This window comes from Taurulus bubalis, assembly GCF_910589615.1.
Source record: "Taurulus bubalis genome assembly, chromosome: 9".
Classification (NCBI taxonomy): Eukaryota; Metazoa; Chordata; class Actinopteri; order Perciformes; family Cottidae; genus Taurulus; species Taurulus bubalis.
In genome coordinates this window covers 1,179,739-1,199,314 of record NC_136597.1, presented here as the reverse complement: position 1 = coordinate 1,199,314, position 19,576 = coordinate 1,179,739, and the positions used below count along the sequence as shown (strand labels likewise).

Genomic DNA, 19,576 nt, shown 5'->3' with positions numbered 1-19,576 from the left:
TTCTAGGGTTAAAGACGTTAGTGTTCTAGGGTTAAAGATGTTAGTGTTCTAGGGTTAAAGATGTTAGTGTTCTAGGGTTAAAGATGTTAGTGTTCTAGGGTTAAAGATGTTAGTGTTCTAGGGTTAAAGACGTTAGTGTTCTAGGGTTAAAGGCGTTAGTGTTCTAGGGTTAAAGGCGTTAGTGTTCTAGGGTTAAAGACGTTAGTGTTCTAGGGTTAAAGGCGTTAGTGTTCTAGGGTTAAAGACGTTAGTGTTCTAGGGTTAAAGACGTTAGTGTTCTAGGGTTAAAGGCGTTAGTGTTCTAGGGGTAAATATGTTAGTGTTCTAGTGTTAAAGATGTTAGTGTTCTAGGGTTAAAGACGTTAGTGTTCTAGGGTTAAAGACGTTAGTGTTCTAGGGTTAAAGACGTTAGTGTTCTAGGGTTAAAGACGTTAGTGTTCTAGGGTTAACCACGTTAGTGTTCTAGGGTTAAATACATTAGTGTTCTAGGGTTAAAGGTGTTAGTGTTCTAGGGTTAAATATGTTAGTGTTCTAGGGTTAAAGGCGTTAGTGTTCTAGGGTTAAAGATGTGAGTGTTCTAGGGTTAAAGACGTTAGTGTTCTAGGGTTAAAGATGTTAGTGTTCTAGGGTTAAAGACGTTAGTGTTCTAGGGTTAAAGACGTTAGTGTTCTAGGGTTAAAGACGTTAGTGTTCTAGGGTTAAAGACGTTAGTGTTCTAGGGTTAAAGATGTTAGTGTTCTAGGGTTAAAGATGTTAGTGTTCTAGGGTTAAAGATGTTAGTGTTCTAGGGTTAAAGATGTTAGTGTTCTAGGGTTAAAGATGTTAGTGTTCTAGGGTTAAAGACGTTAGTGTTCTAGGGTTAAAGGCGTTAGTGTTCTAGGGTTAAAGGCGTTAGTGTTCTAGGGTTAAAGACGTTAGTGTTCTAGGGTTAAAGACGTTAGTGTTCTAGGGTTAAAGGCGTTAGTGTTCTAGGGTTAAAGACGTTAGTGTTCTAGGGTTAAAGACGTTAGTGTTCTAGGGTTAAAGGCGTTAGTGTTCTAGGGGTAAATATGTTAGTGTTCTAGTGTTAAAGATGTTAGTGTTCTAGGGTTAAAGACGTTAGTGTTCTAGGGTTAAAGACGTTAGTGTTCTAGGGTTAAAGACGTTAGTGTTCTAGGGTTAAAGACGTTAGTGTTCTAGGGTTAACCACGTTAGTGTTCTAGGGTTAAATACATTAGTGTTCTAGGGTTAAAGGTGTTAGTGTTCTAGGGTTAAATATGTTAGTGTTCTAGGGTTAAAGGCGTTAGTGTTCTAGGGTTAAAGATGTGAGTGTTCTAGGGTTAAAGACGTTAGTGTTCTAGGGTTAAAGATGTTAGTGTTCTAGGGTTAAAGACGTTAGTGTTCTAGGGTTAAAGACGTTAGTGTTCTAGGGTTAAAGACATTAGTGTTCTAGGGTTAAAGACGTTAGTGTTCTAGGGTTAACCACACTGGAACATGTGTTCTTCTCCAGGAAACTGCACTTGGGGTATGAACTGTCGGTTCATCCACCCTGGAGTCAATGACAAAGGAAACTACTCCCTCATCAGTAAGCCGGACCCCTTCTCCCCCAACGGAGCGCCTCCTGGAGGACCTCACCCACTCATCCCCAATAACCCCTGGGTAGGTCTTTTTCTGAACAGTATCTGTCACACACTGCTGGAACATCACAGTTCATGCATTCAGCGAGATAAACAAATCTACAAATTCTCAGGATCTGTTCGGTGTGTATTTCTCCTGATGGTATCTCTGGGCATCTGTGAGCGTGTGTGATACAGATCTGTCTCTGCCTCTGTTCAGGCCGGGCCTGTGGTGGAGGAGCTCCCTCCCCCTCCTCCTCCTGTGGAGCCTCCTGTGGAGAGTGCCTGGGAGCGAGGGCTGAGGCACGCCAAAGAGGTAAGCGCCTCCACGGCATTGAACCGCCGCTGTGAGGGTGCAAACCAACTATAACTGAGACCTGTTTGTTTAGTGGCACGCCACATCAAATGGCTATGCAAGGGTTGCAGTTTTATTGCAGTCATAACCTTTACTGTCACCGGTTTGGAAAGCTAATACATTCCCCCCCAAAAAAACAAAGTTTAGTAAAAGTCATGTAAATGTCATATATTTGTGTTCTTTCACGCTGAGTTTGAAATAATGAATATGCTTTTAAAAGAAAGACTCAAAATATAAGCAGGCATACATACAGGCATTTATATAAATGTTTATTCTTTTAATCAAACTATTGTCTCATTCATTTGTGTCATTTAAGGTTTACTGTATGCTTTGTATTCTCATTGTTAGTTTAAATACTACATTTACTCACTTTTTACTGTTTACACCCAGACTTCACTAAATGTTTGTCATGGACATTCGGTTTAAAGTCATGGAAAAGTCATGGAATCCACTGGTCAGAATGTGAATGAACTCTGTTATATATTACCCAAAGTCTATTTTGTAAGCCAAATGGATTTGGGCCTCTACCTGGTCACAGACAGTTTTCATGACCAACAACATGTACATGCTGGTCAATAGACATTAACCAGACAAGCAGCCTCTTACTTCTCTCTCACATCAACATAAAGTGTCCTGGTCGCCGTCCCTCAAAGCGGTGGTTTAATCCGGTTGTTCCGCGTCCCTTAGGTGCTGAAGAAGGCCACCATCCGTAAGGAGCAGGAGCCGGACTTTGAGGAGAAGCGCTTCAACGTGACCATCGGGGAGGACGACCGAGAGTTTGACAAAGAGAATGACTTCTTCAGAGAACGCAGCTACCGCATCATCAGAGAGTAATACTCCTTACATTCAGCACAAGTTGTATTCATTTTTAGTTAATGCATTGCGCAAAGATTTACCCTCCATTACCTTTTTAAATGATTTAAATTCAATCCCGACAGACTCATGATTTAACTACAGTTTGGTAAGATGAGAGACACACTGAGAATCCTTTAAACAAACACACATCGTACAATGATAATCACAAGAAATGCTCCATGTGAGATTTGAACCCGGGTCCCTCCGGTCACTCCTCCGCTACTAGGAGCAGCTCTGTCGGCAGGAAGGCTTCACAAGGTGCTGGTAGCAATTTCTGTTTTAAGGAAGTGGAGATATGCTTTCTTTGATTTGAGCAAGTTTAACATTTACAAAAGGGAAACAGTACATACAAAATGCAAGGTACTGATGTGCATAGAGAAGTCAGTCTCCATCAGTAAGAACCTCTGTAAGGACGCCAGGGTTTCTACCAGCAGACTATACATAACAGGGTTTCTACCAGCAGGCCATACATAACAGGGTTTCTACCAGCAGACTATACATAACAGGGTTTCTACCAGCAGACCATACATAACAGGGTTTCTACCAGCAGACCATACATAACAGGGTTTCTACCAGCAGACCATACATAACAGGGTTTCTACCAGCAGACCATACATAACAGGGTTTCTACCAGCAGACCATACATAACAGGGTTTCTACCAGCAGACCATACAGAACAGGGTTGTAGTTCAAACACGACTCCAACAAGAGCTTGTAAAAGTCCAGACCTCTTGTGCTGTGTACTAGCTTACTGAGATGCTGCTTCTCTTCACTACACTACATCATAGTCACAAACAGCAGCTCTCATGCCGCCAACATCTCTGAGGATCCCTGAAAGATTTCTATTATTTTTTTCATCAATTCTGTGCCTTTGTCATTAGTTATGTTTTTATATTTGATTTCCCCAAATGTACCATATATGATATGATTTATATTTTGTCATTGATACTAATCTGTTTTCTTCTTTCAGTGAAATGGAATTCAGAGATCCTGTATATGGGTAAGTCAAGACTAATTTAGACCTAACAGAGGTCACTTGTCACTGTATCCCCTCTGGTCCCAGACCTACACCTGACAGATTATTGACAATTATTACATTACATAGAGCATTTCCATTTTAACTAGTTAAACCCAAACTGAGGACACAGAAAATACAGGATCTAAGCCGCCACTTAAATATATATGAGCTCTGAATCATATTGCAAGTTAAAGACATGGTGTTCTGGACCTAGAAATGTCCTCTAATTGGACCTCTTTGAATCTTATTATTATGACACCCCTTATCATTGTTATGACACCCCTGGTGTAAACGGGTATAGATTTAACTTGAGTAGCATGAGCGTTGGGTTTTATACAATGTTTAAGTACTTTACTTCAGTATTTTACTTATTTAACATTATACCTGTAGCCCACTGTATCTCAGAGAGAAACATTGTTCATATTTTTAACTTCACTATACTTATAGGGCTGCAACTAACGATTATTTTAATAATCGATTAATCGGTTGATTATTTTTTCGATTAATCGATGAATCGGATAAAAAAATGTTTTCATCAAAAAAGTGTTCATTTCCAACCCTTTATTCAAAAACAGAAGTGACAGTGCAAAACATCTTCAGAAAGTGCACCAACAGGTTGCTCCTTGAACATCTCTGAGCTGTTAATTAAAACAACAAAATGGACTCACACTAAAAACATACACATCTATGCTTTACATCTGCCAAATGTGAGCCCTGTTTACTGTAATTGATCCCTCCAGAGGCTGCATTTACATACCCTGCTTTATCAATATGTATGAAATACTGGACAGAGGGAAGCTGTACTGCTCCATATAGAGCGTCCTCTTCCTTAAACTCTTTCATTCTGGGTCTCTTATGACCACGACGTCACGTTGTTGGCTTAGCCCAACTACGTGATTTGCTTCATTCTACTTTGAGTAAAAAAAAATTAAAAAACAACCTGCAGCCAGATCCTCCGGTGTGCCGGTTTAACGTTAACGAGTGACAGCGTGAACTGAACCAGACCGGGGGGGGTGACGGCATGTTTCATCACGTTACGTTTTTTACAAGCAAGACTGAACTGTAACGGAACATAACGGAACTTTAACGACAATACACAACCCAAACACGTTAGCTAACGCGATAGCAAGCTGACTAGTAGCTTCCATTAAAAACAAGTTTGAGGAACATGAAGACGCTGATTGGCCAAGACTTGACTTGTCAAAGATCTTCTATTTTTGAGAAGATCACGACCTCAGCTTTTCTGGTGTCTCACTCCAATCTCAGAAACGCTGGCCGGCCAGTTGCTCTGCTCTTTTTTTTTTCTTCTACGCGACTTATTGCCCGGCGTAATAATCACGCGACACAACGAATCGATAATGAAATTCGTTGCCAACACTTTTGATAATCGTTTTTTATCGATTCGTTGTTGCAGCCCTATATACTTATTTAACAATATTAGTTGCTAGGTAGGCTACTTTGTAGATATTTTTAATACAAATTAACTTTTTAACTATAATATATTTTTAAGTTGTATATCAGCTAATTATTAAGTATATAGCGCAGTTAAAATGAGCTCAACCTTTTAAGTAATGAACACATTAATGCATAAATAGTTATAATCCAATAATAAAGACCTACGCTAAAAAAGCGGCGAGCTCCGGGAGAGAATGTTGGAACGCTGACAGCAGACATCCAGGAAACTAGAGCCAGTCACCAGCGCGTCGTTTTTAAAGAAATGCTCAGAGGGCCAGCAAGCCTTCAGAAGTTTAAAAGTATTTTCTGTTCATTATGAAACCGTGGCGCGACAAAATAGAATTTAATGGGCAAAAAACACAAATACTTTCCATTAAACAAAGTAACTTTCATGAGTTGTCATACAATTGCAATGCGTTTCCCTCCACAGTGACCCGTACGCTGACCCATACTATGACTATGAAATGGAGGCCCTCTGGCGAGGTGGCCAGTATGAAAACTTCCGGGTGCAGTACACAGAAGCGCCGCTTCCTTACCACTACAGTGTGAGTATCCTGACAGTCTGCTCAACATGTTTTCTCTCACGTTAAGGTTTTCTTCGCCAAAATGGGTCCTTCAGCAGCACAAAGTAAAGCAAATATGCCAAAGCATGAAGTCCAAACAGGGAACAACCAGCGAATGGTACAGGGGCTGGCACAAAGACATGAGAACAGGGTGTGGTTAATGCAGACAGGCATGCATCTCTATTATAGCCCAGTCGATACCTGCAATTAATTAGCAAGTAATAAAGCTCAATATATGTGAGAGCATACCACAAAATGTTTATGGAGATGTGCCACTGCAGAATGGAAAAATGGGAAACACTGGAGTATATATTTGGCATTAATTATATACATCAGACTACTATTAAACTACTCTATTAATTATATTACTATCAGACTATAGTCTCCAGGTTTGTGTTTTGTTTTGTAATTACTGTGCTTTTTTCTTCAAGCATGAAACTATATTTGTTGGTAGGGCTGGGCGGTATGGCCAAAAATTCATATCACAGTATTTTGTAAGATTCTGGCAGTTTCACGGTATATCACGGTATTTTTTTTCCAAGTAAAAAAGGATCACCAGCCAACTGAACAGCTGTTAGTATGTTGGTACATAGAGGGTGTTAGGAAGGTAAACATGGAGGGACTTAAGCCTAATTTATGGTTCTCCGTCAGGTCGACGCAGACCCCTACGCCGTAGCCTGACCTCCAAAAAATCCTAACTACGCGTCGCGTTGACGCGGACCGCAAGCGCTGTGATTGGTCCGCTCAGAACGTAATTTCCGGCAGTTGCTTTTTCCCAGCCTCGACCGGTTTAGTGGTCGTACAGACCACCTCCCTAAAGTCTTCTCTGTCGCCTGCGCTTCAACATTTGCAATATAAGCATTTGCTCTTCAATATTGATGAGCTCCAACTTTAATGCAGCCGCTCCAACTTGGTCGTCATTGTTTACTGTGACCGGAATTCGGCTATAACCCCTGAAACCACAGACACATAGACACACCCCCCTGGCGGCATGGCGGTTATTGCAGAGCAACGCGGTCCCTCGACGCAGAACTTCGAATGCTCAACGACGACGTCATGTCGACGGCGTACCATAAACTAGGCTTTAGGACCCAGGGGAATGTAGGTGAAAACAACCAGGGAGAGACCAACCGGAAGAGTCTGTCTCTTGCGACGGAGTTTCATGATAGTGGGTGAGCTGTACCCAGCATGCAGTTTGGCGGTGTAATTTTATGAATGTACAATTATTAGTGTTACAAATTTTTTGTCACAAGCTGTTGTCGTGGTGTTTTACCTGTTAAAGAGCGTTAGTTGTGGGTTATTCATTGTTATAAAGTTCCAACCATGACCAAAGTCACAACCATGACTAAAGTAATAACCATGACTAAAGTAATAACCATGACTAAAGTAAGAACCATGACCAAAGTCACAACCATGACCAAAGTAATAACCATGACTAAAGTAATAACCATGACCAAAGTAATAACCATGACCAAAGTAATAACCATGACTAAAGTAATAACCATGACTAAAGTAATAACCATGACTAAAGTAAGAACCATGACCAAAGTCACAACCATGACCAAAGTAATAACCATGACCAAAGTAATAACCATGACCAAAGTAATAACCATGACTAAAGTAATAACCATGACCAAAGTAATAACCATGACCAAAGTAATAACCATGACTAAAGTAATAACCATGACTAAAGTAATAACCATGACCAAAGTCACAACCATGACCAAAGTAATAACCATGACCAAAGTCACAACCATGACCAAAGTAATAACCATGACCAAAGTCACAACCATGACCAAAGTAATAACCATGACCAAAGTAATAACCATGACCAAAGTCACAACCATGACCAAAGTCACAACCATGACCAAAGTCACAACCATGACCAAAGTCACAACCATGACTAAAGTAATAACCATGACCAAAGTAATAACCATGACCAAAGTAATAACCATGACCAAAGTCACAACCTGACTAAAGTAATAACCATGACTAAAGTCACAACCATGACCAAAGTAATAACCATGACCAAAGTAATAACCATGACCAAAGTCACAACCTGACTAAAGTAATAACCATGACTAAAGTAATAACCATGACCAAAGTAATAACCATGACCAAAGTAATAACCATGACCAAAGTAATAACCATGACCAAAGTCACAACCTGACTAAAGTAATAACCATGACTAAAGTCACAACCATGACCAAAGTAATAACCATGACCAAAGTAATAACCATGACTAAAGTAATAACCATGACCAAAGTAATAACCATGACCAAAGTAATAACCATGACCAAAGTAATAACCATGACCAAAGTAATAACCATGACCAAAGTAATAACCATGACCAAAGTAATAACCATGACTAAAGTAATAACCATGACCAAAGTAATAACCATGACCAAAGTAATAACCATGACTAAAGTAATAACCATGACCAAAGTAATAACCATGACTAAAGTAATAACCATGACCAAAGTAATAACCATGACCAAAGTAATAACCATGACCAAAGTAATAACCATGACTAAAGTAATAACCATGACCAAAGTAATAACCATGACCAAAGTAATAACCATGACCAAAGTAATAACCATGACCAAAGTAATAACCATGACCAAAGTAATAACCATGACTAAAGTAATAACCATGACTAAAGTAATAACCATGACCAAAGTAATAACCATGACCAAAGTAATAACCATGACTAAAGTAATAACCATGACCAAAGTAATAACCATGACCAAAGTAATAACCATGACCAAAGTCACAACCTGACTAAAGTAATAACCATGACTAAAGTCACAACCATGACCAAAGTAATAACCATGACTAAAGTAATAACCATGACCAAAGTAATAACCATGACCAAAGTAATAACCATGACTAAAGTAATAACCATGACCAAAGTAATAACCATGACTAAAGTAATAACCATGACCAAAGTCACAACCATGACCAAAGTCACAACCATGACCAAAGTAATAACCATGACCAAAGTAATAACCATGACCAAAGTAATAACCATGACCAAAGTCACAACCATGACCAAAGTAATAACCATGACCAAAGTAATAACCATGACCAAAGTAATAACCATGACTAAAGTCACAACCATGACCAAAGTAATAACCATGACTAAAGTAATAACCATGACTAAAGTCACAACCATGACTAAAGTAATAACCATGACACGTAAGTAGCTCAGACCGTTAGTAAATGTTGCTTCCTGCTGAAGAGCGACAACAGTTGTTACGGCTACGCACCGGTTTGACGGTATATGAAAAATTCGGACAGCCGGTTCATGCCGCACAGCCCTGGTTGAGTCGTAAGACTTTACTCGGAATGAATGAATGAATTGCCACGGACTAAACTGAGCGTCTCCCCCTCAGCAGGAGCGAGAGCGTGAGCGGGACCCTCGGGAGCGACCCCGGGACCGAGATCGGGAGAGAGATCACCGGGAGAGGGAGCGCCGGCAGAGAGAGAGGGAGAGGGAACGGGAGCGTGAAAAGGAGAGGATGCGGCGGAAAGAGGAGTGGGAGCGAGACCGGATGAAGCGGGACGAGAAGGAGAGGCCGAGGATGCGTCCGCCTCGAGACCCCCGGGAGAAAAAAGACGAGGACAAAGTGAAGCCACGCTCTCCCCTCGGCGTGCCGCCAAAGTGAGTGGGCTTTACGTTGATTGGTCTGTTCTGCAGAAATGATTGCCGTCATGCCTTGATTCTTGGGCATGCATCTCTATCATTGCCCAGTCGATACTGGCGTCAGTGTGAAATGGTTAACAAAATCTGTCGATGGTATTTTTAGAATAGTTACACAAGCTACTAAGCGCTTGCATATTACAGTCAAACAATCGCTTAGTCAAACTAAGACAAGCTAATGCTGAAATATCAGCCTGGTTATCGGTCTAACTCTGATCACTACCATACGTGGTTTGTTTCCTTTGTTCTTCACAATGAAACATTGGTTCTCTTTCTCTTGGTTCATTCATTGTATACATTATGTATTTTTCCGTTTCAAATACCTACAGACATACACAGCTCGCATTCAAAGACAGCAGAAATAAGGCAGCCGTACAAAACAGACAGACTATGTTTCAGCTTATATCATAAAAAGGAAAATGCGTAAAAACTGTTTATCTCACACACTGGCTTTCCTTCAGACGGTCTGTGTGTCAGTGGGCTTTCCTTCAGACGGTCTGTGTGTCAGTGGGCTTTCCTTCAGACGGTCTGTGTCAGTGGGCTTTCCTTCAGACGGTCTGTGTGTCAGTGGGCTTTCCTTCAGACGGTCTGTGTGTCAGTGGGCTTTCCTTCAGGCGGTCTGTGTGTCAGTGGGCTTTCCTTCAGACGGTCTGTCAGTGGGCTTTCCTTCAGGCGGTCTGTGTGTCAGTGGGCTTTCCTTCAGACGGTCTGTCAGTGGGCTTTCCTTCAGACGGTCTGTCAGTGGGCTTTCCTTCAGACGGTCTGTGTCAGTGGGCTTTCCTTCAGACGGTCTGTGTCAGTGGGCTTTCCTTCAGACGGTCTGTGTCAGTGGGCTTTCCTTCAGATGGCCTGTGTGTCAGTGGGCTTTCCTTCAGATGGCCTGTGTGTCAGTGGGCTTTCCTTCAGACGGTCTGTGTCAGTGGGCTTTCCTTCAGATGGCCTGTGTGTCAGTGGGCTTTCCTTCAGATGGCCTGTGTGTCAGTGGGCTTTCCTTCAGACGGTCTGTGTCAGTGGGCTTTCCTTCAGATGGTCTGTGTGTCAGTGGGCTTTCCTTCAGATGGTCTGTGTGTCAGTGGGCTTTCCTTCAGACGGTCTGTGTGTCAGTGGGCTTTCCTTCAGACGGTCTGTGTGTCAGTGGGCTTTCCTTCAGACGGTCTGTGTGTCAGTGGGCTTTCCTTCAGATGGTCTGTGTGTCAGTGGGCTTTCCTTCAGACGGTCTGTGTCAGTGGGCTTTCCTTCAGATGGTCTGTGTGTCAGTGGGCTTTCCTTCAGATGGTCTGTGTGTCAGTGGGCTTTCCTTCAGACGGTCTGTGTCAGTGGGCTTTCCTTCAGACGGTCTGTCAGTGGGCTTTCCTTCAGACGGTCTGTCAGTGGGCTTTCCTTCAGACGGTCTGTGTCAGTGGGCTTTCCTTCAGACGGTCTGTCAGTGGGCTTTCCTTCAGACGGTCTGTCAGTGGGCTTTCCTTCAGACGGTCTGTGTCAGTGGGCTTTCCTTCAGACGGTCTGTGTCAGTGGGCTTTCCTTCAGATGGTCTGTGTGTCAGTGGGCTTTCCTTCAGACGGTCTGTGTGTCAGTGGGCTTTCCTTCAGACGGTCTGTGTCAGTGGGCTTTCCTTCAGATGGTCTGTGTGTCAGTGGGCTTTCCTTCAGACGGTCTGTGTGTCAGTGGGCTTTCCTTCAGACGGTCTGTGTGTCAGTGGGCTTTCCTTCAGACGGTCTGTGTGTCAGTGGGCTTTCCTTCAGACGGTCTGTGTGTCAGTGGGCTTTCCTTCAGACGGTCTGTGTGTCAGTGGGCTTTCCTTCAGACGGTCTGTGTGTCAGTGGGCTTTCCTTCAGACGGTCTGTGTGTCAGTGGGCTTTCCTTCAGACGGTCTGTGTCAGTGGGCTTTCCTTCAGATGGTCTGTGTGTCAGTGGGCTTTCCTTCAGACGGTCTGTGTGTCAGTGGGCTTTCCTTCAGACGGTCTGTGTGTCAGTGGGCTTTCCTTCAGACGGTCTGTGTCAGTGGGCTTTCCTTCAGACGGTCTGTGTGTCAGTGGGCTTTCCTTCAGACGGTCTGTGTGTCAGTGGGCTTTCCTTCAGACGGTCTGTGTGTCAGTGGGCTTTCCTTCAGACGGTCTGTGTGTCAGTGGGCTTTCCTTCAGACGGTCTGACGGTCAGTGGGCTTTCCTTCAGACGGTCTGACGGTCAGTGGGCTTTCCTTCAGACGGTCGGTCAGTGGGCTTTCCTTCAGACGGTCTGTGTCAGTGGGCTTTCCTTCAGACGGTCTGTGTCAGTGGGCTTTCCTTCAGACGGTCTGTGTCAGTGGGCTTTCCTTCAGACGGTCTGTGTGTCAGTGGGCTTTCCTTCAGACGGTCTGTGTCAGTGGGCTTTCCTTCAGACGGTCTGTGTCAGTGGGCTTTCCTTCAGACGGTCTGTCAGTGGGCTTTCCTTCAGACGGTCTGTCAGTGGGCTTTCCTTCAGACGGTCTGTGTGTCAGTGGGCTTTCCTTCAGACGGTCTGTGTGTCAGTGGGCTTTCCTTCAGACGGTCTGTGTGTCAGTGGGCTTTCCTTCAGATGGTCTGTGTGTCAGTGGGCTTTCCTTCAGACGGTCTGTGTGTCAGTGGGCTTTCCTTCAGACGGTCTGTGTGTCAGTGGGCTTTCCTTCAGATGGTCTGTGTGTCAGTGGGCTTTCCTTCAGACGGTCTGTGTGTCAGTGGGCTTTCCTTCAGACGGTCTGTGTGTCAGTGGGCTTTCCTTCAGATGGTCTGTGTGTCAGTGGGCTTTCCTTCAGACGGTCTGTGTGTCAGTGGGCTTTCCTTCAGACGGTCTGTGTGTCAGTGGGCTTTCCTTCAGATGGTCTGTGTGTCAGTGGGCTTTCCTTCAGACGGTCTGTGTGTCAGTGGGCTTTCCTTCAGACGGTCTGTGTGTCAGTGGGCTTTCCTTCAGATGGTCTGTGTGTCAGTGGGCTTTCCTTCAGACGGTCTGTGTCAGTGAAAGTCTCCTTTCTTCTTCTTCTGGAGTTAATGTTGGTTGTCATTCAGGCATTACCGCTAACTATAGTGGGCTGAAGTGTACAACAAGTTTGTCAGCAACAAAAATATTTAATAATAAAAATTAAAAATAACTAATTTACTGGTCGCACACGCGCGAGTAGATGAAACATTTAGTCGCACTGTGTCTATTTTTAGGCTCTGTTAGAGCCCTGTTATTCTGTTACTTATAAAAGCACAAGTGGAGTCACAAAATGAAGTTATTTACAGAAAAAGTTTGAGAACCACTACTTTAAGTGTTTGTGTCGGCCCCTCCCCCTCTGTGACACAGTTATGGCGACTGAAGAAGTTACTTCACTGCAACACAGTAGTAGAACATTACCTACTGCAGCTCCTTAGTGCTGCTTGTTAGTCCTCTTTACTGCAGCTCCTTAGTGCTGCGTGTTAGTACTCTTTACTGCAGCTCCTTAGTGCTGCTTGTTAGTACTCTTTGCTGCAGCTCCTTAGTGCTGCTTGTTAGTACTCTTTACTGCAGCTCCTTAGTGCTGCTTGTTAGTACTCTTTACTGCAGCTCCTTAGTGCTGCTTGTTAGTACTCTTTACTGCAGCTCCTTAGTGCTGCTTGTTAGTACTCTTTGCTGCAGCTCCTTAGTGCTGCGTGTTAGTACTCTTTACTGCAGCTCCTTAGTGCTGCTTGTTAGTACTCTTTGCTGCAGCTCCTTAGTGCTGCTTGTTAGTACTCTTTACTGCAGCTCCTTAGTGCTGCTTGTTAGTACTCTTTGCTGCAGCTCCTTAGTGCTGCGTGTTAGTACTCTTTACTGCAGCTCCTTAGTGCTGCTTGTTAGTACTCTTTGCTGCAGCTCCTTAGTGCTGCGTGTTAGTACTCTTTACTGCAGCTCCTTAGTGCTGCGTGTTAGTACTCTTTACTGCAGCTCCTTAGTGCTGCGTGTTAGTACTCTTTACTGCAGCTCCTTAGTGCTGCTTGTTTGTGGATCTTTCTGCTTCACGTTTACTTCAGGAAATGAAAAGCGTCCTCACTTGTGTTGATCACGTGAAGAATATTCCATTTCTTTGCCTTGAGAAGCTATTGGGCTGTTCTCAATTTGTTTTGGGTCTTTATCCATCTGTACTGAGATATACATATCTATATGTAGATAGATAGATAGATATCTAACTAAGTAGGGTCCGGCTCATTCAGATGTGTTCTGGTCAAGTCTAATCTGTTCTTCAGTGTCCAGTGCTTTGCACCTTGTTGTAAACCTTCTGTTTTCATATTCATGAAGGCCTCTCTTGATTGTGACTTTAACAAAGACAAGCCTTCCTCCTCCAGAGTATTCTTGACCTCCGTGTCCAGTAGGGTTGGGTACCGAGAACCGGTACCATATTGGCACCGGTTCCAACACGTCCGGTACCTACCGGACCGAAAAGCAACGCAGATTTCGGTGCTTCCTTCCGGTGCCTGAGCCGATTTAAATACTTTTTTTTTTACACTACTCTGCAAAGTTGCACGGTATATAGATACTAAAAAGGTAGCGCGGTGCCCGCACGCTAAAAACGATTATTAAAATAGCGGATCAGAGCACACTGCTGCTCTGCTCTCTGTCTGCCTGCATGCAGAGCGGGGCTCCAGGGGGCGGGGCTCCAGGGGGCGGGGCTCCAGGGGGCGGGGCTCCAGGGGGCGGGGCTCCAGGGGGCGGGGCTTCCAGCGCTCACACACACAGTGCGCGCACACAGAGATCGCTGCAGACACGAGCACGAGCTTTTGAACGTCCGTCCTCGGCTTGATGGAACAAATCTCTCCAGTTGATATTAATGATGACGTGTAGTCCAGTAAAGCAGCAGTTTTAGGATCCAACAGAGTCTGAGTTCTGTTGCACACGGTCCCATCAGGCCATGATGCTGGTGTCTGTTCTTTTTTTAAATATATATTTTTATAGTTTGAAGTTAAAAGGTTTGAAGCTGTAGTTTGAAGTGTGTTTTGTATGTACTTATTTATTCATATCTATAGTATACTTTAAACAGTTAATAATATTGTTCAATTTGAAGAAAAAAAATTGCCTTGGCAATAAAAAAGTATCGGTTCAGGCACCGTTTAGCACCGGTATCGTTTTAAAAGTATCGGTTCAGCACCGGTATCGTTTTAAAAGTATCGGTTCAGCACCGGTATCGTTTTAAAAGTATCGGTTTAGCACCGGTATCGTTTTAAAAGTATCGGTTTAGCACCGGTATCGGAAAAAACCCAAACGATACCATCCCAAGTGTTCATGTAATGAAGGGGTTTCTTCGTCTGCTTCACATGTCCTCCGTGGTCTGGTGTTAAATATCCGGTCTCAGCATCCTGAAGCCACTGTGTGTTTTAAACAGCTGCTCTGTAATAAAGAACACACTGACGTTGTGTTCATGGAAATGTGATGGATTTCTGATGGAAAGAGTTCAACCTGTTGAACTCTTTCCATCAGACTGGCTGTGCTTCTCCAGAAGGCTCCTCAGGCGCGTCATTAAACCTGCAGAGTCTGCAAACGTCCTCTTACCTTTTGTTGTACTGTGGGCCTTATCGCTTTTGCCACTGCTTACTTTTTAATCCTTCCTCAAAGAAAAACTTCTGTTGATAAGAACACACGTTTAGCTCTGACATCACTCGTTTGCTCTTGCATCACACCAGCAGAATTTCTCTTTCTCTTGGGAATGTACTCGGGATCTTTGTGCATGTACTCTCAAGGACGCCCACTCATTAGTCGCGGATGAGTAAATGATTGTTATTCCAAGTATGTTAATATCTCATGTAACGAGGAAGAACTAAAAATAACACCAACATCAACGTGGAACAGGGAAACGTACTTGGAATAACAATCATTTACTCAACCGATGAGTGTGTGTACATGCACAAAGTACCCGAGTACATCCCCGGGTGTCAGAGCTACACGTAGAATCACAACTTGAGCTATGTTCCGCTCTGAAGTGTGTTCTTATCAACAGAAGGTTGTCTTTGAGGAAGGATTACAAAATAAACAATAATGGTGCGTTCAAGCTCCATTTAGTAAAAATGAATACTGGACAAAGCTAGTCATCTTGTGAAATGTGGTTTTGATGAAAAACTTGAATATATCCAGTAGTTTAATCGAGATGTTTTCACAGCAATATATAATGGATATTAGTGTATTTTTACACTCCATAAGCCTCTTATAATGCATCATTAACCCTGCCAATGCCAAGATTTGTATATCAATCAAAATACAATCTTTTACTTGAACTCTGTGGTTTTATGCAAATACAACGTAAAAGGATTTAGTTGATGATGATTATAAATTATTTTAGTTCTTTAGCTATATGCCCCTTAATAATCGTGAGACTGATTATTTTCTTCTGATATAATTGACAATGTATTAACAAATGCTTTTCCAGTTCTCTAGAGGGTGCTGAGTTTTTGAATTAATTAGCAGGTAATGAAGCGCAATATGAGAGCATACCACAATGTTTACGCACATGTGCCACTGCAGAATGGAAAAATGGGAAACACTGGAGTGTATATTTTGCATTAAATATAGACATCAGAGTATATCTATTGCCTCCACACAGCTCTCAACATGGAACCGCTTTATGAGTAGTGCAGAGCGGCTTATTAGCATCAGAGACTCGCTTAAAATGAACAGAGAAGCTCTGATGACACACTGAGGGAGTCGACTGCTCAGGTAGACGTTACTGATGACGACACTCAGGTAGACGTTACTGATGACGACACTCAGGTAGACGTTACTGATGACGACACTCAGGTAGACGTTACTGATGACGACACTCAGGTAGACGTTACTGATGACGACACTCAGGTAGACGTTACTGATGACGACACTCAGGTAGACGTTACTGCACTAGATCCTAACACAGCAGATGCTAATAGCTGCTATGTAATGCTCTGAATCCTATATAGAACCTTTTTCAAATGTCTAACACAGAGCCGTTACTTCCAGAGTGGGAATATCCAGTCTTGTTCATTTCCTCTGACCAATATTTAGACACACCCTTGAAGGTAGCTCTCTTTCCTTTAAATAAACATTGGCCTCTACTGGGGAAAGTCCCATGGATGTTGATTTGAAATGTCGTAGCGGGGAGTTATTCAGTGTTTCATGTGTCGCAGTGCTCCCATGTGGGCGACCGTGGCTCAGTGGTGAGCAGGTCGTCCTTCAATCAGAGGGTCGGCGGTTCGATCCCCGGCTCCGCTAGCCCATGTCGGTGTGTCCTTGAGCAAGACACTTAACACTACTTGTCTCCTGTAGCTGTTCCACGGTGTGTGACTGGTTGATAATGATGTGGCTCCTTCATGGTGCTCCTCAGCAGTGTGTGAATGGGTGAATGATGTCATGAAGTGTCAAAGCGCTTTGAGTGGACGGAAGACTAGAAAAGCGCTATATAAGTACGGGTCCATCTGTGATGAATGTGTGAAAGCCCTGCTTTTGGACTAGTTAAGAAGGAAAGGGAAGGTAAAATGTTGATTTAATTGCATACATAGGCCAATATCCCAAATGTACCTCAGCTTTACAACCTGCACAACAGTGGAAAAGCTAACCAAAATAAACCCTTAAAAGGGAATACCTTACGGAGAGCAACTGAGGAGGGATAGGTGTCAATAGTGCAATCTCATGTGTACATAATGAACAACATATTACAATTACAACGGTCAATCCATGTGACATGCATCGTACATGATGGTAGTATTAACAACAGTAGCAGTGAGCCACGGTCCATGGAAGATATGCTTGAATGCATACAGATGGAGATCTGGAGGAGAGGCGCTCTATAAAAACCCACCTGCTGCTAGGCTCTGCTCTAAAATGCCATACCCAAACTAGCAAGGGTGTATCTCTGCAACCACAAGGGCTGTTTGAATAATGTAGGTGTTATCATAAAACAGTATAATGTGAGTTGTGTGTTCAGATGTGTAAATATCAGTCTATATGTTTCTGGTTATGAGTAAATGAAGAAGTGAATTATACAGTTTTTATAGCAATGTCTGCCATATCTCCACAGTTCAAGGGGTTAAGAGTCATCAGAAGGTGTATGCTTTGCTTGTAGCCCAGCATCTCCACTTCCTCTTGTGTCTAAGCAGCCATTCCTCATCTCTTCATTCCCAGCAGGCCGATGGAGCCGCCCTCCAAGAAGGAGGACGTTCCCGCGATGAGGCGACCGGACGAGTGGAAGGATCCCTGGCGCCGGTCCAAATCCCCCAGGAGGCGCCCCGAGCCGGGCTCCCCGCCGCGGGGGCGCCGCCGGCATCGGCCCTCGGGATCCTCCGTGTCTCTGTCCAACTCCTCCAGGTAGGAACGCCTTCAAGTCAGCACGTCCTCAGAGAAGTTTCCATGTGTTGAACAAGCAGCGTGGGGAAAAAAACAGGAAACATGTTGGATGAGAATTCCCCGCGGATGGAGTTTCCCAATGAAGGGGAATTATGTCTCAGTCTTTAAAGTTTAGCGGAGTTTCTTGACGGACGTATGAATGAGTAGAGGAACATTTCTTCATTCATATCAATGGTGATTTTATTTTGCTGGAATATGTGGATTATTTCTGAAGGTAAGAAAGTTATGAATAAGAAAAGTGATGGTGCGAATGCCCAAAGTGAGCGGAATGATGTTTCTACATCGTAAGTAGGAGTCGAGTTTCAAAATAATGGACAGAAGAATCATTTATTTAGTAGAAAAACAAAGCGATGGTTTTGAAATATACTAAACTTAAAAGCAGTGAATTCTCTGTGCAGCACATCAGTTCCATGCTCTGAGGTCGTCAGTGTCTTATGACGCCAACATCAACGCTTTACAACTGATCCTCAGCCACCTGACTGCCATCCAAACATTTAGAACAAGACATGGAAGCGGAATGCAACCCAGCCGCATACCATGCCTCATTAATTGAGATCAGTTTGTCAGCACTGAATTTGCAGACCGGTTAAGCAGCGAAGTCTGAGCAGGCTGACATAACGCCACGGCTGGAGACTCGAGCCAGAGTCACTTCCAAGTCGCGCTCCAGACGGTCGCTGCGCCCCACTGGAGAACGAGAGCAGAGCTCCAGTCAGCCCTTTGACTGTAAAGGATGAACAGTATTTTAGTTCTGTGGCGAGGCCTCCAGAGTCTAGCTATTCAATAGAAATGGTAACATAATCACTGTTACTTTACAGGCAAAGTGAGGTATTTGCTCACTTAAAACACAAGGAAGTAGATTAAGATAACTCCTTTGTTCAATAATTAACCATCACCTGTGTTATCATTTCATAATCCTCTGCCGATTTAAGTATCAAATGGAAAATGGTCTGTACTTGTGTATAAATCTCTTTTCTAGTCTTCTGGCTACTCAAAGCTCTTTAACACTACATGTCATCATTCACCCATTCACACACTGATGGGAGGAGCTACCATGAAGGAACCACCTGTCCATCAGGACTCACTAACACTCACACAGCGCAGGAACAGCCTGTTGGAGATATTTGAGGTCAAGCGTCTTGCCCAAGGACACTTGGACCAGCGGACCGTGTCGTGGTCATGAGGGGATTTTTAATGTTGCTAAATCAGTAGTGACGTGTGCTGAGCTGTCATTTAGTCATTATTTTAGAGATAAAAGATTAAAAGAGATTAGAGATATGAATGCTTTTCCTCAGTGTGTAGTTGTTTTGTACCGAACAGCCACAGACTTGCTACCTGATAACACAACGATTTTATTTCCCCTTTCCGGATCCTTTAAAATATATCTGTTACTTAAAGAAAGGCTGCTGATGCACCAATGCAGAGTTAGTGGCATTACTACGTACCATTCGCTCTGTTTGTAATCAGACAGGTCAGACTGGGTGTAAGGGTGGTAATAACAATGTGGGCTAATCCTTTGCGGCCCCCAGACCAGCTGGTCTTACAGCCAGCTGAGAGGTGTTTGTGTGAATGTCACACCTCATGTGAATGGTTGAAAATGGAGGAGACCTCTGATTGGCTACAGAAAATTTGTTTTTGAAAAAATGCATTTGTGAATCAAGATCAGGAGTCTCAAAAGTCCACGGATGAAAATGCTGTTTCAACACTTTATATGTGAAT

General features: G+C 43.4%; 1 protein-coding gene across 1 annotated transcript in view; it reads left to right on the top strand.

Annotated features, from left to right (window-relative positions):
* The window catches only part of LOC306740854 (zinc finger CCCH domain-containing protein 18-like), a 51,117-nt gene that overhangs the window by 10,210 nt on the left and 21,331 nt on the right, over nucleotides 1–19,576 (top strand). The window contains exons 4-10 of the mRNA XM_079223090.1: nucleotides 1,490–1,638; nucleotides 1,816–1,911; nucleotides 2,638–2,780; nucleotides 3,776–3,805; nucleotides 5,709–5,823; nucleotides 9,237–9,505; nucleotides 17,639–17,821. Of these exons, the coding sequence (XP_079079216.1) occupies nucleotides 1,490–1,638; nucleotides 1,816–1,911; nucleotides 2,638–2,780; nucleotides 3,776–3,805; nucleotides 5,709–5,823; nucleotides 9,237–9,505; nucleotides 17,639–17,821 (985 nt within the window). The remainder of the gene's footprint in view (nucleotides 1–1,489; nucleotides 1,639–1,815; nucleotides 1,912–2,637; nucleotides 2,781–3,775; nucleotides 3,806–5,708; nucleotides 5,824–9,236; nucleotides 9,506–17,638; nucleotides 17,822–19,576) is intronic.